The sequence below is a fragment of the Rattus rattus genome, chromosome 10, assembly GCF_011064425.1.
Source record: "Rattus rattus isolate New Zealand chromosome 10, Rrattus_CSIRO_v1, whole genome shotgun sequence".
NCBI lineage: Eukaryota > Metazoa > Chordata > Mammalia > Rodentia > Muridae > Rattus > Rattus rattus.
In genome coordinates, this window is record NC_046163.1 from 51,199,065 (window position 1) to 51,220,509 (window position 21,445).

At 42.3% G+C, this 21,445-nt stretch overlaps 1 protein-coding gene across 1 annotated transcript in view; it reads left to right on the forward strand.

Annotated features, from left to right (window-relative positions):
- The first annotated feature begins 21 nt into the window (after positions 1-21).
- Copa (COPI coat complex subunit alpha) overlaps positions 22-21,445 on the forward strand; it is a 40,866-nt gene continuing 19,442 nt past the window's right edge. Inside the window, exons 1-9 of the mRNA XM_032915682.1 lie at positions 22-187; positions 4,443-4,556; positions 6,270-6,343; positions 8,665-8,745; positions 10,766-10,842; positions 11,817-11,926; positions 17,015-17,124; positions 19,707-19,806; positions 20,966-21,101. Of these exons, the coding sequence (XP_032771573.1) occupies positions 148-187; positions 4,443-4,556; positions 6,270-6,343; positions 8,665-8,745; positions 10,766-10,842; positions 11,817-11,926; positions 17,015-17,124; positions 19,707-19,806; positions 20,966-21,101 (842 nt within the window). The 5' untranslated portion in view covers positions 22-147. The remainder of the gene's footprint in view (positions 188-4,442; positions 4,557-6,269; positions 6,344-8,664; positions 8,746-10,765; positions 10,843-11,816; positions 11,927-17,014; positions 17,125-19,706; positions 19,807-20,965; positions 21,102-21,445) is intronic.

Consider the following 21,445-nt stretch of genomic DNA (forward strand, 5'->3'; position numbering starts at 1 on the left):
CTGTGGCCCAGCGCTCCCAAAACCGGAAGTTCGTGTCTCAGGAGCTTCCGGGAGCCGCGACCTAGGGTAGCTGACGTGGAGCCTTTGGGAGTGCAACCGGGAGCGGCGGGATCCGCTAATCTGACCTGGGAGCCGAAGGCCTGAAGGATGCTAACCAAATTCGAGACCAAGAGCGCGCGGGTGAAAGGTAGTGAAGAAGAAGAGGGGAACTACGGAGGTTGGATGATAGGGGAGGTGCTGTCACCAAGGAAGAGAGAATGGGAGGACTCGTTGACCGAATTGGGCCTACTGGAAGAGCCCAGAGGGATAACCGAGGGGAGGCGGGTTAGGGTTAGTGGAGTCTCTGCAGTCTGCACTGCTTAGTGGGTCCTGGGACTTTGATTTACTCGTGTCATGGTTCGTTTGTGCTTTGTAGGAGAGCGCTTAGGCTCACTTCCTATTCTTTCCGTCCATTTCTTATGGGGGTGTGTTCCAGCTCTTTCTGTTCTGTGTTCTGTTCTTGTGACTTGTATGCTTTTTGATGACCATGTTGTATGGAGTACTTTTGGGGATTGATTCTCACCTTCTGTCACTGTAGCTTTTTCCGGAGTCAGTCACTGGCTACTCCAGTAGCCTGTCTGCACCATTTTAATGTCCAGCGCTTCCGTTGGACTTTTTTTTTTTTTTTTTTTTTTTTGCCTATTTGGAATTAGGGAACGTAAAGTCCTGCTACTGGTAGGATGGTCCGATGAAATACAAGATGCTTTGTATTAGATTTGAATACTAGATAAACAATTTTTTTGATAATCTGAAAGACAAAGGCCTGAGATCACACTCTTTCAAAATGTTGATGTTAGAAAAGCAGGGAATTAAGTCTACAGAAATCTGATAAAAATATATCTGGAATATTTTGTAATATGCATTATAGTAAAGTGGTTTAGAATGTGTTCATTGGAGTCAATCGAACTTGCTTAGGAATTCTGAAACATCTAAACAAGCCACCTTATGTGGCTTTCTTAACTACTTCTAAATCTCTATATGCTTATCTTTAAAAATAAGGATAATTAACATTTTCTTATGGAGAATTAAAATGAGAGAGTATATTAATGTGATTATGATGTGCCTTGGCCAGACTTAGTACCTCAAAAACTGGAGGCTATTTAATGTGAGACTATATTCTGAGAAGTTTCTAAGTCTCATGGGAAATTTGATCGTAAAGGGTGCCATTAAGAATTCTCAGTACCACCAGGGTTACACAGAGAGATCCTGTCTCAAAATGGCAAGAAAGAAAGAAGAGAAAAGAATCACCTGGTGCCAGTCATGATGGCTTTAATCCCAGCACTCAGGAGCCAGATGAGGGTGGATCTCTGTGAGTTGGAGGCCAGCCTGGTCTACATATCTAGTGACAAGCCTACACACTGAGACCCTATCCCCACCCAGCCCCCCCAAAAAAGGTGCTGTGGGCTGGAGAGAAGGCTCGGTTAACAAAATTTACTGTTCTTGAAGAGGACCTGAATTTGGTTCCTAGTTCAACAGCTCACACCCACCTGTAATTCCAGTTCCTGGTGACCTGACCCCCTCTTCTGGACTTGTGGGCACCTGAACTTCCATGTGCATATACATAATTAAAAGAACAAACAAAAACCAGTTTCTGGTATTTAAGTAGTTGAAATGAGTCTTCATTTTCAATGAGCTCTTTTCAGCTTTCTTCTTGGGTACTAGAAAGGGGTGGGGGAAATCAGTACTTGAGAGTTCATTAAGAGTGCTGGATCAGAGCCGAGAGGGCATACTGTCCCTACAGAGTTTGGTTCCCATCACTCAAGGCATGTGACTCGCCGCTGCCGGCAACTCCAGCTCCACAGGCTCCAGTGCCCTCTTCTGCCTCAGGCACCTACATTTCTGTGCACATAACCTCTGCACAGGCACCCACAATTAAAAATATAAAAGTGCTACGTTGGATGTAGTGGTTCATATCTGTAAATCCTAGCTCGTGAGAAGCTGAGGCAGGAGAATTGCTACAAATTGAGACTACATAATGAGGCCTGTCTCAGGAGGGGTTCACGTATATCATAAAAATAAAGGAAACCAAGGCCCTGGGTTCGGTCCCCAGCTCCGAAAAAAAAATAAAAATAAAAATAAAAATAAAAAAAAGGAAACATCATACAAAATAGGTGTTTTCATTAACTTGCTATTAGAGTATATTCCTCTAATGCTTTTACAGCTAAGCAATAGCTACTACCAGAGTTGGCTGCGGTGACTCACACCTGTAATCCCAGCACATGGGACACTAAGGCAAGAGGGTCCCTGCAAGTTGGGAGACCAGTCTAGACTACAAAGTGAGGCCATGTTGTAAAAGACCCTAATGTTCCTGGTGCGATGAGGCAGGCAGATCTCTGAGTCTGAGGCCAGCCTGCACTGAACAGCTAAGACTACACAGAGAAACTTTAGCTCTGAAAAAAACTCGAAAAAAATTACCAAAACTTTTTTTTTTCTTTTCTTTTTTTCGGAGCTGGGGACTGAACCCAGGGCTTGCGCTTGCTAGGCAAGCGCTCTACCACTGAGCTAAATCCCCAACCCCAAATTACCAAAACTTTAAACGTACATGTTCTAAGCCAGTGGGCTGATGGCTCAGTGGGTAAGGGTGCCTGTCACCAAGGCTTGATTCCCCATGACCACATGGTGGAATAAGAAAGCTGATTCTCATACATGTGTGCATTTAGACACAAACATATATACACACCCACAAGTAAATGTTACACAAATTTTTTAATGAACATAATCTATCTTATAGCCATTTAGTTTTCAAGTGTTTAGCCTAAAGCACTATTAAAGCAATTGGCCAATATTATCTATAGAAGTATCTTCAGTAGACATTTTTGTTGGTTTGGGTTGGTTTGGTTTGGTTTGTGTCCCCCCCACACTCCCCTCCAGACAAAGTTTCTCTATGTAGCCCTGGCTTGCCCAGAACTTACTATGTAGATCAGGCTGGCCTTGAACTCAGATCTGCCTGCCTCTGCCTCTGCCTCTGCCTCTGCCTCTGCCTCTGCCTCTGCCTCTGCCTCTGCCTCTGCCTCTGCCTCTGCCTCTGCCTCTGCCTCTGCCTCTGCCTCTGCCTCTGCCTCCGCCTCTGCCTCTCAAGGAAATAAAGTGTGTGTTACAACCACCTGGCTTCAGTAAATGTTTTTTTTTTAATAGCCAGAATCTAAAGGTGAATTTAAATGTTTCCTAAGAGTAAGGGTTTGTTGTTGTTGTTGTTGTTTGTACTGTTTATTTTGTCTTTTAAAGACAGTGTCTCACTATTTAGACCATGTGGGCCTCAAACTCACAGTATTTCTGTTTCAGCCTCCCAGATGCGGGATTATAGGTGTATAGTACCACGCCCAGCTTGTGAGTGTGTGTGGGTGTGTGTGTACACACACTAGTGATCATACACAGAGCTAGACAAGCCAATCTTCTTCCACTGAAGTAAATCTCCATCTTCAAATCAGCTTAAAATGTGATAGACTGGTGAGATGGCTCAGTGGTTAAGGTGCTTAGCCCAAGGCTAATGACCTGAGTTCAGTTCCCAGGGCCCATATGGTAGAAGGAGGGAATTGACACCTGCAAGTTGTCCTCACACATGCAGTGCGGCTTGTGTGTACCCACGTGAAAACTTGTCATGCACACAGAGTAAATAAGCATCATTAAAAATGTTGTGTAGTGCCCTTGTTCCTTACAGCTGTACAAAAGAATGAGTTTCTGTTAACTGAAGTATAAAAAGATTTACATCAGATATTTAAGTAAGAAAGGTTTCCAAAATAGCAACATAATTCCATGTTCGTAAATAATAAAGCACTTCAGGCTGTTAACAGGGCTTTCTTCTAGTATTTCCCTTTGTCATTCTGATGGAGTAACATGGACTAGGTTGTTTTCAGACACTGGTCGGTAAAGAGTACAGGAAATTATTTTTTGAGGGAAGGAAAATAAACAGGGTGGATCCTCTGCTTGTTTAGGTTCGTGCTTAGAGAGCGAGGCCAGGCTGCAGTGAAGGAAGAGGGAAGAATCCTGTGGTCCAGCCGAGGAGCAGAGCTCAGCATTTGGGGCAACAAAGATGGTTAGAATATGCTTGGAAATCCCAGGAAAGGGAGAGCGTTGGAGGTCTGTATGGGTTCCCTTGAGCGTTTGCCAGAGTATTGATAGGTACAAGCATGTGAGAAAAATATCCAAAACTCAGGGAGAAAGACATCAAAAGGTAATTGTGGGGCTGGGGAGATGGCAAAATGGTTGAGAACATTTGCTGCTCTTACAGAGGTTCAGTTCTCAGCACCCATATGATGGTTCTTAACCATTTGAAACTCTACTTCCAGGGGATTTGACCCTCTCTTTTGTCTTCTGCGGATACCAAGCATGCATATGTGACAAAAGAAAATAGCAGGGACCTTACCTCATTGTATAATTTTCTGCCTTTTTTCCCCCTTCCCCAGGCCTTAGTTTTCATCCTAAAAGACCCTGGATCCTGACCAGTTTACACAATGGGGTCATCCAGTTATGGGACTATCGGATGTGCACCCTCATTGACAAATTTGATGAACATGATGGTAAGTTAATTTCTAGGGAAAAATTAAAGATGGCTCAGTGGTGAAAAGTGCTAGCTGTTCTGTTCAGAAGACTCACGTTCACTTCCCCGAACTCAAATAAATACCTATATCAATCCAAAGGTCCCAGCCGCTTGTATCTGTAGCTCAAGAGGTGGGATGCTCTCTTTTGGCCTCCACTGACACTTGAACACATTGCACGTGTATGTATACAAAATAAAAGTGAATTTTTTTTAAGGGCAAGTATTTATCATCACCCAAATAAAAATCCTTGTTTGATACAAATTCCCCCTAAAAGTAGAGAATGTGGAAGTAAAAGGGGGTACAAACAAACAAACATAGCACAAATAAGAGGGGTTTGTTTGTTTGTTTTGTTTTTATTTTGTAGGGGAGGGTTCATCAATCCTTCTTGGCTGACACCTTCCTCTGGCTGCCAGCATATGGCTCAGCTCTTCCAGCATTTTTTTCTTGGGCTGATATATGTGCCCAGCCACCCTCTTCTTGTTGAACTTGAGTGCGCATTTGTCCTTGAACACTTTGAGCAACTCCATGGCACACTGCTTGTAGGGCTCGAAACCACACACCTCCTGGATCACGTCCCACACGAATGTGGTGTGTGCTTGGTGAGGAGCCCACTCCTCACCTTGTGGCCCTTGTTGAGGCCCATGGCCATGGGTTAGTACAGGGCTATGGTTGTTGCTCTCCAATGGCGTCCAAGACAGCAAATAAGGGTTTTATAAGGGCCAGATGTTGGTGGCACACATCTTTAATCCCAGCATTTGGGAGGCAGAGACAGGCAAATCTCTTGAGTTTGAGGCCAGCTTGGTCTACAGAGTAAGTTCCATGACAGCCAGGGCTACACAGAGACCTTGTCTCAAAAAAAAAAAAACAAAAAAAGGAGGAGGAAGAGAAAAGAAGAAGATTGAAGATCTTATTAGTGCTCTTTCCACAGTGTTGGTGCCTGTGGAGGCCTGCTGGAAGCAGAACTTTTTTTTTTTTTTTTTTTTTCGGAGCTGGGGACCGAACCCAGGGCCTTGTGCTTCCTAGGCAAGCGCTCTACCACTGAGCTAAATCCCCAACCCCGTTGGAAGCAGAACTTCTAAAAGGCGGATACACCAGGAAGGCTGTGGTGCAAGGCCACTTTTCCTGGCTAGGAGCGAGGTCTCTGAAACCAAAGAGCACAGGGCTCTTCGTACACCTGAAGGTGTCTATGCCCGAGATGAAACTGAATCGCACTTGGCCAAGAGATGTGCTTATGTGTATAAAGCAAAAATCAGTGCAGTGACTCCTGGGGGCAAACCAAACAAAACCAGAGTGGTCCGGGGAAAGCAACTCGGGCCTGAGAAATGGCATGTTTTGTGCCAAATTCTGAAGCAGCCTTCCTGCGAAGGCCACTGGACAGAGTCCTGTGATGCCCTGCCTTTCCCGGATTTAAACTAAAGAAAATTAAATCTATAAAGTGCTCTGTGCTTTTGTTTAGAAGGAAAGGAGTCTTAGGAACTGGTGAGGTGGCTCAGGATAAAGTAGCTGCCACGCTTGATACCTTAGCTCCATTCCCAGGACCCAGTGGTGGACGGAGAGAATTGACTGCAGCTTGTCTCTGACCTCTGCATGTGCACCCGCTCACATATATACAAATAAATCACTTTTAAAAACCTTTGACAAAGACATTGGAGGATACTTTCCGTACCAGACATTGCTTGTCTTCTTCCCTAGGTCCAGTGCGTGGCATTGACTTCCATAAGCAGCAGCCCCTATTCGTCTCTGGAGGAGATGACTATAAGATTAAGGTACAGGGGATCTGTCACGGCTGGGAGCAATAAATGGGAGAAGGTGGTAAGGTTTGAGAATTAAGGAAAGAACTGAGAGACAGGAGAATTCATGTACACAAACTTAGACTTCTAACATTGTCCAGAGCACTTTCCCAGCAAATGCCTACTGAATACTAATTGTATATCAGAAACTTACTTTGTGTGGGAATTGAAAGATAAATACAAAGTGACTTCTGTTCTCAAAGAGACTTTAATACAGAGGATAAATGTACACTCACATAATATGTGTGGTGTGGTGAATGATATAATAAATACTCAGTAAGACAGAGCAGGCCAGGTGCAGACGTGGACATGGCATCACTGGAGTGTTTGTAAGTCTCCAGTTGGTTGTAGAGAGTTAAGATCTGGAGAAGGTGGGGGTGGGGAACAGAAGATAGAGAGGGATGAGATCGTGAGCGTGTCTTTGCAGTGCTCATGAGATAGAGAGGGATGAGATCGTGAGCGTGTCTTTGCAGTGCTCATGAGATAGAGAGGGATGAGATCGTGAGCGTGTCTTTGCAGTGCTCATGAGATAGAGAGGGATGAGATCGTGAGCGTGTCTTTGCAGTGCTCATGAGATAGAGAGGGATGAGATCGTGAGCGTGTCTTTGCAGTGCTCATGAGATAGAGAGGGATGAGATCGTGAGCGTGTCTTTGCAGTGCTCATGAGATAGGGAGGGATGAGATCGTGAGCGTGTCTTTGCAGTGCTCATGAGATAGAGAGGGATGAGATCGTGAGCGTGTCTTTGCAGTGCTCATGAGTTCGCCGGTGGTTGCAAGACATAGAACCAATACTGGCTGGGCCTTAAATATAGAATCGGTATAAGATTTACATGGAACTTGTTTGTTTGTTTGAGACAGGGTGTCTCTGTGTATCCTTGACTGTCCCAGAACTTGCTCTATAGACCAGGCTAGCCTCAAACTAGTAGAGATCCCCCTGCCTCTATGTCCCAAGTGCTGGGATAAAGTGTTCGCTGCCACCACCACCACCACCGCCACCTGGTGGGTTTTTTTTAAGTTACTCAGATGGTAACAAAGAAAGTATTGGGTGAGTTGGGAAGGACTAGAGAGGTAGACAGATGCCCATGAGGAGATTATCTTGTAAGAGCATGGGCAAGTGAACAGAGCCTGGACTTCAGCGGTACCATCTGAAGTAGAAAGGGGACAGAGAGGAGCTTAGCAAGAGTAGGTATTTGTGATGAATGCTGGAGGGGTGAGAAAGAAAAGTGGATGAGATATCATTGCTGTATTTTTCCAGTCAGTGCTGAGGATTGATCTTAGGGCCCCTGTGTTAGATGTGTCCTCTACCACTAAGTTACATCTCCAGCCCTAAGAGGATGTCATTAACTTGGAAAGACAAAGCTGGAGTAGGTACAGTTTTCTGGAGTTAGGGGGAATGGATAATTCCATATTGGCTCTGAAATGCTTGAGGTACCTAAGAGACTCACTGATGATAGTTGGAATTTGTCAGTAAAAAGAGGGAGCTAAAGTCATAGTGCAGAAAGAAGACGCTGCCCAGGGAACAGTTTGAATAATGGGCAGATGATCATCTAGAAAGAGAGGCACCTTTCCCTTGAGGAGCCCATGCCCACACGTGGATCTGTCTTACATTCTGTGACTTTTCTTTGAGGAGCCTATGTTCATGTTCTTGGGAATGTCTTATTTTCTTTTGAATATCTCTCTTTCTCTTAACCCTTGTGCTTAAGTCTGCACTAACATATCTTTATCAAACCCCAACTCTAGAGAGGAAAAGAAGTATTGGTATAGGAAAGAGTAATTTTATAGTTTGGAGATAAACCAAGGAAAAGCAAAACTTTCTAAGATGCCAAGGAGGAAGGACATTTGGGGAAGATAAAGTGGTCAGAATGAGATCCAGACTAAGAAGAAACCGTTAGATTGCTCGTTAGGAGCTGGTTGATAATCCTAGTAGCTTACTCTCAGGTGAGGTTTGAAATGGGATGGAGGCAGTTCTGTGAAGACTGCCTTTAGCAAAGGTGAAAGAGTGCAGCAGCTTCGGGGGCTGAGGATAGGGCTCATTCAAGTGGAATATTTACCTAGTGTTCATGAAGTTCAGCACCATGGAAAACTGGGTATGTATAATTGTAATTCTCAGCGCTCAGGACTTAGAGGCAGGAGGATTAGTAATTCAAGGTCATTGTTGGCTCTGCAGCAAGTTCAGAGACCACCTGGGCCATGTGAAACCCCTGTCTCAAACAAGCAAATGAAAAGAAACCTGGTGAGTCTTTCAGAAGTCCGAGACATTTACATCCGCCTCTTGGGTTGAATTTCTGTCTTCACAGGTTTGGAATTACAAACTTCGGCGCTGCCTCTTCACATTGCTTGGGCACTTGGATTATATCCGCACGACGTTTTTTCATCATGTAAGTGGCTGTTGACCTTCATTACACAGCACTGTAATTTCTCCATAGTAATATATATGCCTTACTTGACATACTTACTGACCTCCTCCTTACAAATACCAGCAAAATCCTCTGCCATTGATCCCGGCAGTAGTCTCCTTGTCCTCAGGAGCCCATGCTGTAGGGCTGAGGGGAGTCCTTCAGTTGGTATGTGCTTCCACACAGGCATAGATAGTTCAATCCCCAAAGCCAAGCCTGGTGGCACACAGTTCTAATCTCAGTGTTGGGGAGACAGAGCCAGACAAACTAGGTTTTAATTCAGTTTAATTGGATCCAATGGGTTCCAAGAGGAAGTCATTGCTTTTCTACATTTACAGAAATGTAGAGATTATATTTTGTTTTCCAAGCTACCAAACCAAAGTTTGTAGGCTAATCCCATGTGTGGTGCTGTTATTAAGCAGTAGATATGTCCAGAAAAATTAAGACACTATTAAGTGAGCTAATAAACATTTTGGAGTATTAATGATCAGGTCCCTCTGTCTAAGGGTTTTGGGAATCTGTTGGAGCCTGTTCCCTTAGCCAGTCTCATGCTCTTTCAAGTTTCTCTCTCTCTCTCTCTCTCTCTCTCTCTCTCTCTCTCTCTCTGTCTCGTTTCTCTCTCCTTTGAGGCAGGGTCTTACTATGTAGTCATATCTGGCTTGGAACTCACTATGTAGACCAGGTTGGCCTCAAAGTCACAGGGTTCACTGGCTTGTCTCCCAAGTGACGGGTTAAAGGTGAGAGCCATCATGTCTTGCCATTTGTCTGATTTCATATGGTAGGTTTGAGAATGAATTAGAGAGACTCCTGGCCTCTTATCTAATCCTGTTATGACAAAGTCTTCCTATAATTAGTGCTATAATTCAATGAAATAAGTATTTACTGATTGAGTTTACTTATTTCCTTAGTTTAAAATATGGCCAACTGTTGGGTGGAGATGAGGGACATGGTTGTTTTGTTTTTTGAAACATAGTCTCACTTGTAATTTTATCTTTTATTCTCCTGTTGTAATTGTCTCTAAGACTTACTGCCTCAGTCTGTTAACCTAGGCCTAGTCCTAGAAGCTTCTAGCCTTTGTACAATCTTACCTAGGTCTAGAATGTTTTCAGTCTCTGAGACTTAACTGCTGAATAAGCTCACCCCTTCCTGGTTCTTTCTGATCTCTGGCTGGCTGGTTCAACTCAGCTGTTTTGACTCAAACTCCTTTCCAAGCTGACTGATTCAATCTGGCTTTTCTGGACTTCTCCTAAATTGCTCTGCTTGGCCTCATACTGACTTTGGCAGTCGGTCCTAGTCTTCTGTCCTCGCCTGTGTCTAGCTTGTTTTCTCTTCGCCATCTATCTCTAACTATCCTGGTAAAACTGCCTTCTTCCTCTCTCCGCACTGCCCCTCCAGTAGCTTCCCTTTCCTTTCGCTTCTTGTGAGAGTTGGACATGCCCTATTCTGTCAATCTTTGATTTGTCATTTTGTCTGCCACTCAATTAGACATCACTTTCAAACAGATTTTTCCAGTAAACAACACAATATTGGGGTTCACAGTGTGATCAAATATTCTGCAGTACTCACTATGTAGCTCTGGTTGTCCCGGAATTCACTATGTAAGCCATACTGGCCTCAAACTCAAAGAGATCCACCTGTCTCTGTCTCTCAAGCACTGGTATTAAAGGTGTGTGCCACACCTGGCTAGGAATTTTTTGTTTGTTTGTAATAAAAAATCTTAGCATAAAATGATATAAATACTCATTTGTTATTATCATAAAAGACTTGCTGAAGAGCCTTTCCTAGAGTAAGTTGCGCTCTTAAACTGGCATAGTAGTATACACTTTTAAAGTCCTAGCACCTCAGCACTTGTGACCACACAGTTTCAAGACTAGCCTAAACTACATAATGAGACCTGTCTGAAAAACCGAGGCCTGGGGATGATAAAACCCTTGTCAAGCATGCACAAGACTCTGGCCTGAAGAACAAGATTGTTCAGAGCCTCGTCTGAAATGTCTTTCAGGAGTATCCTTGGATTCTGAGCGCCTCAGATGATCAGACCATTCGGGTGTGGAACTGGCAGTCTAGAACCTGTGTCTGGTAAACCAAGAGGCAGTAGCCTCAAAAGCGGGTTGGTTTGATCCTAGATTATTATAGTCAGCTGCTTTTCAGGTCAGCCATTTTCCTTCCCAGGGGGGCCATGTCTGCTGGTTGATTGCTGGTCCTATTTTAGGATCCCTTTAATACAATAGTATCAATCTGGATTTTGTAATATCTTAACAGGAAGAAAGGCATATCAGTAGACTTTTAGGAAAGGATGTTTAGCAGCTTTTCAGTCCTGTTTCTATAAAACAGAGGTGGGATCTGGACAGGGGTCTTTGTTTGAACTGGTCCTCTGGAATTTTCACAAAGGCTGTGTAGAGCCCCAGCCTTCAGAAGCACCCTACTAAATTCTAAAAAGTCTGTTTCCAATAAGAATTACTAAGATTGCATTTATTTTCATGTTTTTATGTCTTTAATCTGAGAGAATTGTATAACCTCAGTTCCACGAAATTAATGTCCTTTAAATATTAAACAGCAGTGTCAGGAGGAGAGAACTGCTGGACAGACAGAGATGGCTCAGTGGCCAAAGGCGCTGTGCAAGCCTGGCGCCCCGAGTGTGGTCCGTCTAAGGGGAGGGAGAGCTGACTGCACGGTGCTCACTGGCGCTGCTTCCCTATAAGAAAATAGCTCTAATAGAGCTTTTTAAGACAGGCTTTCTCTGTGTGGCCCTGGCTGTCCTAGAGCCCTATCTGTAGACCAGGCTCACCTTGAACTCAGAGATCCTCCTGCTTCTGCCTCCTGAGTTCTGAGATTACAGGCATGTGCCAGCACTGCCTGGACAAAAAATGTTTTTAAAAGAAGCTGTTAACACAGGTTGCTTATTACTAGTACAAAGTGGTTAGGATGACTTACCTTGCTGCCACAAAAATACAATTAAATAAGCATTTGTTGAATATGAAGAAAGATATTTATTTAGCTTAGGGGGGGCTGTTGATTTCTAACTTTAATTTAATATGTTTTTCCCTTTGCAGTGTGTTAACGGGGCACAACCATTATGTAATGTGTGCTCAGTTCCACCCCTCTGAAGACCTGGTGGTATCAGCTAGCCTGGACCAGACTGTCCGCGTTTGGGATATTTCTGGTGAGCTGCCCAAGTTCAGGGGACAATCTAGTCATGTCTGGCGCAAAACTGCAATTGCTTAGAATAGCAAGAGTGTTTGGCTTAGAGCAACAAAAATTAAAATATCCCTATATAACATAATATCATCTTTATTTTTGAAGGTATCAAATCTGCTTTGTAAGTTCTTCATGTTAGAGTATTTTCTGTGAAAGTGGCTTACTCTAGAAAGGTAATTTGATTTAAATAACTTTTAACTTCTTTAGTTATCTTCATTAAAATATGTACATCGAGTTACTTGGTTAACAGCCAAGCTTTCTGTTCACATATTTTATAAAAATAAAAAATAAAAATTGAGACTTTGCAGGTAAACAGGATTCGTGAACCCTGTTGCCTTATTTATAAATGGGAAAGTCTACCTATTAGATTTTTTTTCTGTAGTAAGGAACATAGAGCAGAAATGAGTTTCAACTTTTTAATAAGCTTTCTAAGACTTTACAGACTTTGGGTAATAGGCTAATTTCCCTGTCATAGTTCACACATGGTGATTTTGAGATAAGGGTGGAGATTTGAGTGCCATACAGAGATTTCAGATGTTGCTCCACAGAGAATTTAAACACTGAGAGTCTCTGTGACGTAGGAGGAGCTTTGCTTTGGGATAGGGACTGTGTTGGGACTAAATACTGTGCTTCTCTACCCAGTTACATTATTTTAAAAACCACTCACTGAATCATCTTTATTGGCCACCTCAGAAGTTCTTAGAGATTGAGTTCTCCAGAAAGTCAGTGGTGATAAGTGCAAATTAGTGTTTCTTTCTAAAACAGGAAGGCCCTCTAGGCCCTTACCTGCTTCTTTGTGGAAATGAAGGAGTTAACTTTCACCATTGTATCCCTAAGGTGGTAACTATCCAACTTCTCTGTAACACTGCTGGGGTATGGCAGTGTAGTAATTGCTATTTTTTTTTTTTTTTTTTTTTTTTTTTTTTTTTTTTCCAGAGCTGGGGACCGAACCCAGGGCCTTGCGGTTGCTAGGCAAGTGCCCTACCACTAAGCCAAATTCCCAACCCCAGTAATTGCTATTTTTATAAACCATTAATGAACAGCAAGTAAAAACATTGAATTCTTGAATACAATACTTGGGATGTGGTAATAGCAATTACAATTTATGTGTTGTAGAAGTAAACCAAGGGGATGCTATCATCTTAGCACTTGAGAGGTAGAAGCAGGAGGATCAGGGATTCAAAGTCATTCTTGACTACACAATGAGTTCTAAGCCAGCCTGGGCTACATGTAACCCAACTCAAAGAACCAAGCCAAAGAATAAATTAAAGGAGCCAAAGAGACAAGAGGGCAGTTGGACAGTGGAAACACTGTCCCATGCTGTCTCTGGAGTTTCCACAAGTTTCGAGTCACAAGACAGTGCTGTAAGCAAGATTGTTTTTGAGATAGGGTGTTCATCCTCCAGGGCTTTGCCATTGCAGTTTTCCGTCAGACTGACTAGGCTATTTGAAGTACACCCAGATGTGACCAGCCATGCCAACAGGAGGAGCTTGGTACAGGCACTGTGAGCTTGTGCCCTCTCCTCACTGCCAGTACCGGGGAGCTTAGCAGTCACTCTGTCCGTAACCTGGCTGTGGCTTTCTGTAGGGTCTCATGCACACATTCAAGACACCTTCTCTGTCTAGGAGACACCCCTAACAAGGTTGGTTCCCAGCGCCTGCTGTCCCAGCTGATCAGGGACACTTATGTAGAACAGTCTGAGTTCCATGAGAAAGTTGCTCTAGGAAATACCTTGAGTGACTTTTCTCAGTTCTCCCAGGAATGGGTACAGTTAATCCCATCCTAGGACATAGGTTAATTTTATGCCTAAACTGCTGTTTGTAGGTTCCGGGGGTTCATCCCCAGGCTGAGAAGGCCCTTGTTCTGTTCTACTTTAAAGTTACTGTTTGTGCTACTTGCTACTAGCACAGCATGTTCCTGTGGTCTAGATAAAGTGATTTGAGCAATAACGTTTTAAAAGAATCTGTTAATTAAAATAATGTAAATTGGGCAAGTAAGGTGCCCAGGTTCTCATTTGTGGCCATGAAATGCCCAAGGCAAGAAGTACCCTTTGTCACCGTTTGGAGGAAGAAAACGTGTTTACATCAAAATTAAGGGTCTTAGATTAGAGGTGTGAGGGAGAATATGACCTTCCTGGGGTCTGTGTTGCTCTTGAATGTGTGAATCGCATGGATTGCTATGTGGTATTGCAACTGCTATAAATTGTAGACGTTACATTGAGAATGCTGTGCTAACTTGCTCTACTAATAAGAATGTTCTTTATTGTTTCTCTGCTGACTCTGTTGACTTGAAATCCTTTAACCAGAGTGGAAGGAGATGCTTTGGTATTTAAGTGGAAGTGCTCTGGGGTTAGCCTTTTACACTCACATTGATTGTCCTTTCCTCAACATTAGCGTATCTTCAGGAGTCCATTTTACTTTAGTCCTGGTAAGTCTGAACACAGGAGGACAAACCAGCTTTCTGGTCTCTTAGGGTCTGACATTAACATTTTCAAAACAGGAAAGTACATTTTAAATAAGGGGATGAATACTCTCATATTTAGGATACTGGTGAAATTCTGATAATGACTCTCTCTTTTAAAAAGAACGCCCTGAGCTGGAGGGGTAGCATCAAGAGAAAGTAGAGAGGCCTCTTTAAGGCAGAGCAACCCCTTAACAGCTCTCCATTTGGATTTGGCCTTTGTAACCTGAATATTCTGTTAGCCTGGTAAAAGTCATGTGTTTAAAGGGGAAGAGTTTTAAAAACTAACTGTGGAAGATGGGTTACTGTTTTAGCTTGTGCTTCCAAGTAAACTGTCACTTAAATTATTTTAATATGCTTACACCTTTGCATGTCAAACCCATGTAATTCAGGCTCACTCTTTCAAATATCCACTAAAATATATTAATATGCTGCCAAATCCTTTCCTCCTCTGTCTCTCTCTACTGCTTCCCCTGGTCCGCACTGGGAGGCGTACGTAACTGGTCCATTCTGAGAGTGTGCTCTTCTCCCCCTGGATTTGGGTAGCTGCTGTAGAAATTTTCCATCTGTCGCTCAGTCCTAGTGAGTGCCTTGTTGAAGGCTCAAACATTTCATCTCTAAGTATCTTTTCACTGCCTGTCACTGTTCATCTGTTTCGCCTTCCCCTTTCCCTGGATCATTGCAGGCAAGTGCAACAAAGGCTTCAGTTCTGTCAAACAGCTTTCCTTCTAATGTGCTTGTTGACGCTCATTGGAGGTGAAGCTCCTCACAGCTGTCTGGTTTTGTATCTTTTTGAACCTGTTTTATACACTTCACTCAGTAGAAAAAGTTGACAGATCCTATTAAAGGGACAAATGGAATAAGTGTAAGGTTTCCTTGTGATGATGTATTTATGAAGCTTGAGGAAAAAGCTTCCCTTTTTTTCACTCAGTTTATGTCTCTATGCCTGTGGCTAAGGCATCTCTTGAATTGGGCATAAAATAATTAAAATGGTTTGTGCAGTGCTGACATTAGGTACCGACTCCAGCAGAGTACACAGTAGTTTACAACACTGGCAAGAAAACGAGTCATTTGAATTTCTTTTCTTTCTCTACACATTCTAGTGCAAAGCTTCTTAGGATTTAGTTTCAATGATATGTTTTCTTCAGTCTTTGCTTTAAAATACGGTCTTTCTAAAAAGATTCAACAAGTGTTAGGTAACTCTATCTTACCATTTTCGCTCCCGAATATTTTAAAAGGTAGGAACTTAGTCTTAATTTTGTTTTGTATAATTATATATGATTATTACCTATGTTTAAGGGTTGTCAACAGAATCAAATCTGACGGTACTGATACTCGTACTCTAACTTTGGTTCTGGTTTTAACACAGTCAGCTTTCCCCTTCTCCTCCCTGCTTCTGGAATAGGGCTTTTCTCTGTAAGCCAGGCTGAACGTAAGGCAGTATTCCTGCTTCTGCCTCCTGCGTGCAGAAATTTCATGTCTGAGCCACCACACCTTAATTCAAGTGATCAGGCTTTAAAGATGTGTAGATGGATCATAAGCATGGGTCGTCCACAAATAAGACACTTACCCTGCTGTCTTTTTTTCCTATCATTTAAAAATTACAGGCTAATAATTCCTCCCAGTGAAAAATAGTCACTGTAGATTTTAATGGAAAATACATATATTCATATCTATAATCAGCCTTTTATGTAAGAACATGAAAAATCATGACAGTTTTAATTATTTCATGCCCTTTTCAGGAAGTAAGTAGGAAATGGAGTACACTTTGCTAGTACCTTGTTGCTATATCTTCTCAGTATTTGTAATAGTTCTTCCAAACTAGACAGCTGTTTTGTTAGATATGTCTACTTCTTCAGTGCATCGGGAACTTTCCTGTAAATTGCTTCCAGCTTGGAAAACACTGAAGTGTGATCTTCCCCAAGAGCATTTTTTAAAAAAATTTTTATTATGAGGATTAGAGATATGGCTCAGCAGTTAAGAGCACTGACCACTCTTCTGGAGGACCTGGGTTCAATTCCCATCACCCTTTTGGCAGCTTACAACCACCTGTAACTCGAGGGGCTCTATAGCTCTCTCCTGGGATCTATAGGCACCAGGCATGCATGTGTTATACAGATGTACATGCAGGCAAACATCCATACACATCGAATAATAAAATACATTAAAAAATTTAGGGTAAAAATAAAATAAAAAAAATAAGATTTTAGGGTGAGGGGGAAAAAGTATAGATTTTATGAACCTGAATGTGGACATTGAATGATTAGCACTTGAGGCCACATTTTGAGAAGAGTAAAGAAATGCAAAGTGTTACTGACCTAGAATAGACAGCCCTTTGAGGTGAGATTTAATGAACTTAGTTGGTCAGAATTTGGGTTGGCTCCCAATAAGGGATCGTCTGAAGTGTTAAGGAAGGAGCTAGTGAGGAGTAAGTAGGTGCTTGTGAGTGTGTCTCTTCTTCCTTCCTTCTAACTGTATTTTCCCATTTCGTTTTATCTTAGTCTTTCAGTGCACCTTTCTGTGATTTTGCCACTCTGCTCTTATTGATAACATTATATTTGCATCTTTCATCCCACTCCTTAACCCTCCAAAGGTCTAAGGAAAAAAAACTTGTCTCCTGGTGCGGTGGAGTCCGATGTGAGAGGAATAACTGGGGTTGATCTGTTTGGAACTACAGATGCAGTGGTGAAGCATGTGCTAGAGGTATTTATCTCTGTCGCTGTTGGTGGGTATGTGCTGCCCTCTAGGGACATTTAATTGTCATCTCTACATGAGTGGGTAGTGTGTGTGTGTGTGTGGGGGGGAGTCCAAGAGGATAATTTTGTGCAGTCAGTTCTCTCTGTTGTTTTGTGGATCCCGGGATTTGAACTGTGCCTTGGGTAGCAAGCATTTTATCCACTGCACCGTCTCACTGGCCCACATTCTTATTCAGTCTTGCAGCACATATTAAAGTGTCAGACACCATTTGAGATTTGAGGAATAGAATTGTAAGTAAACCAACAAAGAAAGGAAGAATACATGTCCTCTCAGTTATATCCATCTTGTAAATCCAGGAGGGAGGAGGAAGAAGGCTGGGCACGTGCTCCATTACAGTCACAGAGCAAAGCCATTCTTAGGCCTTGTAGACCGAGGGATCCCGAGGGAAATCAAGAAGTACCAAGAACTGATTCTAGATAAGCTATGAGAAACTTGTTCATGGTGAGAAGTAGAAAAGCCTAAGAAAAGAAACTAGGTTTTCTAAAATTAAAGTCTAAACCATAAAACTACTTGCTGAAATGTGAATGTTTAATCTCACAGAAAAAAAAAAAATGAGGCTTAGAAAAATTACACAGTTCCCCAAAGTCCAAACGTATGTGGTAAATCCTGGACTCCAACTTCAAACCCAAATGTTTTCACACATACATAATACCCTAAAACCTCTGAATGAAATTGCCATGTCCATACAGCCGTCAGAGATGAAGGAGGCCGTGTAAGTAGAATAGGGACCATCATGGAGGAGTGTCCTTAAACGTTTCAGTCTTTTTTTTTTTTTGGTTCTTTTTTTTGGAGCTGGGGACCCGACAGGGCCTTACACTTCCTAAGCAAGTGCTCTACTACTGAGCCTAAATCCCAGCCCCCACATTTCAGTCTTTTATCTAAACCTTCCTAAAATTTCAGTTTATTTATGTGTGCTATATCTTTCAATTTTAGCCATATTTGAAATAAACTTTTTTAAAAAATTTAATTAGTTTATCTTTATGTATAGGAGTATTTTACTTGCATGTGTTCTCTATGTACCATGTAATATCTGGGTCCTTCAGAGGCCATAAGAGGGCACTGCATCCCTTGGGACTGAAGTTACAAACAGTTATAAGTCATATCTGGGTGCTTAGAACCAAACATGGGTCATTTGTAAGAGCAGTCAGTACTCCTGACCAATGAGCCATCTCTCCAGCCCTTGTTTTTGTTTTTGGTGTGTGTGTGTGTGTGTGTGTGTGTGTGTGTGTGTGTGTGTGTGTGTGTGTGTGTGTGTGTTTTGTGCACATGCCCTACCATTGAATGACACCCAAACCTAAACCCGAGAACCTTTAAAAACTTGGACTTTTGCCTAACAAGCGCAAGGCCCTAGTTTCTGTCCCCCCAGCTCCGAAAAAAAAAAAAAAAAAAAAAAAAAAAAAAAAAAACTTGGACTTTGTCAGCATACATTTTATTAGCTGTCAGAGCAATGATGTATCACCTATAATGTGTCCTGTGAAAAATTCCACTGTGTAGTCATGGATAATAACAATAAAAGCAAATAAAATCTTAGTGGGATTTGGAAAATAGCTTTGAACTTGCAGATTTTCCAGTGGGATCTGGGGATTCTTTCTAGGGATTCCAGATCATAGTTTGAGAATTTAGTCGTTAACTTATGTCTTTTTTTTTTTTCTTTTTTTCGGAGCTGGGGCCTGAACCCAGGGCCTTGTGCTTGCTAGGCAAGCGCTCTACCCCTGAGCTAAATCCCCAACCCCAACTTATAAGTCTTTATACTTAAGATATTATAGTTACTTGTAAAAATAAAGCATATAGGGGCTGAAGAGATGGCACAGCAGGTTAAGAGCACTGACTGCTCTTCCAGAGGACGGGAGTTCAATTCCCAGCAACCACATGGTGGCTCACAACCATCTGTGATGGGATCTGATGCCCTCCTCTGGGTGTGTCTGAAGACAGTGACAGTGTACTCACATATAATAAATAAATAGATTTTTAAAAAAGATACCTCTCCAGAAAAAAATCATATAGACAAGTGAAAAATAAGGAAAAACCTAACTATAAATAAAGCTGAATTTCCTGGTGGAAATGTTTGCAACATCCCATAAGAATTTGAACATTGACATGGTTATTCTAATGTTCAAAGTTTTACAATAAGCCAAAAAACAAACAGATGTTTGTTACAAAACAACAAATCAAATGAAAATAAAACACCACCACATGAACTTTACAGTACCACAGTCCCTTAGACCTTTTTACTTGAAGAGTATTTCAGAGGACTGGGGAAATAGATCAGCGGTAGAGTACTGGCCTAGCGCCTCTAAGCCCCTGAGTTTGATCGCCCATATCACAGAAAAAGAAACAGACACATTTTGTTATAAGCACCAGCATGGTTTTCTTTTTTTTTTTTTTTTTTTTTTTTTGGGAGACTGGGGACCCGAACCCAGGGCCTTAAGCTTCGTAGGCAAGCGCTGTACCACTGAGCTAAATCCCCAACCCCCAGCATGGTTTTCTTTGGATTGTGTTTTTAAAGCTGTTTTCTCTCATTTTCACAGGGCCATGACCGTGGAGTGAATTGGGCTGCCTTCCACCCGACTATGCCCCTTATTGTATCGGGGGCAGATGACCGGCAAGTGAAGATATGGCGCATGAACGGTGAGTAAGGCACTGGCAATGCTGCCAGATCCAAGAAAGTGACTGCTGGCCAGCAAGGGGAGGTGGTCAGGTTCTCTGCCATATGCCTTAGTTGATTATTTACTACTATTACTAAGTGCATGGTCATTGTCTCTTCCTCCCCTCCCTACCCCTATGGCAGTATCTTGATTTTGAGAGATAGAAGCATAGTCAAGAGTGAAAATTCTTGGGGTTGGGGATTTAGCTCAGTGGTAGAGCGCTTGGCCCTGGGTTCAGTCCCCAGCTCTGAAAAAAAGGGGAAAAAAAAAAAAAAAAGAGTGAAAATTCTTGGGAAAAATAGTAACTGTGTTGTTCTAGACTGTGTTCAGGACTTTATTTGTATTACTGTGACTCAAAACCCCAATGCTGTAGAGTTTTTATTTATTCTCAAATGTCCGCAAGTAATACTTATACTCTGAGGATAAAATAGAATAGAGACCTAAAGAATTATTTAGTATAGATTTTACAGTCAGTAGGTGCACATAATAAAAGAACAGAGATGAACATAAAAATAGAATTTTGGAGCCAAGATAGCTCTGGTTACTCGAGAGGCCGAGGTAGTACAATTATTCATTCCTAGGAGCTCAAAGCCTGAGCTACAGCAAAGCCTTGCCTTGCCTCAAAAAAAAAAAGGGATTTGGAGGTTCAAGTAACCAAAAAATAATAAAAGATGAAGAAACTTACATGAAAAATATTGTCCAATTTGGTGCAAGTTAATTTAGTACTTTGCACTTCATTAAAAGAGCATCACGGCTGTACATGATGTAGGTATAGCCTTGCAGTATGAGCATGCATGGCTGAGGCAGGAGGATCACAAATACAAGACCAGCCTGAGCCATATAGCAAAACCTTGTCTCCTTAAAAATTGGGGCTAGAGATAGCTCAGTGACCCACTGCGGTCTGTCTGGGTGTGGTTTCTAGCACCTGTGTCAGGCAGCTCAGAGCCATCTGTTACGTCGGTTCCAGGAGACCCAAGGCTGCCTTCTGGCCTCCACAGGTGCTACACGCAGGTGCACAAACCCACATAGAGATGTACACACACAAAACACAAATAAAATCTTTTTTTAAAGAAAGGATGTTGGATTTATAGATCCCAGAGTTATGATAGAGAATTGTGATAACAATTTCTTTTATTCTTCAGAATCAAAGGCATGGGAGGTTGACACCTGCCGGGGCCATTACAACAATGTGTCTTGTGCCGTCTTTCACCCTCGCCAAGAGTTGATCCTCAGCAATTCTGAGGACAAGAGTATTCGAGTCTGGGATATGTCTAAGCGGTAAGGGAATTCTTTATGTCATGTGACCAAACCCAAGAGAAGGACCCTTTCTTTGTCTTAAAAATTAGATTAGAAACCAGTCACAGCGGCACATACCTATAGTGTTAGCAAGAGGGTGTTGGCAGGAGGAGCAGGTCAGAGTCATCTTCTGCTGCATAGTGAGTTGGAGGCCAGCCTTGGCTACCTGAGACACTGGCTCAAAAAAAAAAAAAAAAAAAAAAAAAAAAAAAAAGGCTAGTGAGATGGTTCAGCAGGCAAGGGAGGAAACATCCCTTCCACACAAGCCTGATGCCCTGCTTTAATCCCTAACCTATAGTAGAAGAGAGGCATCATCCAAAAAGTTG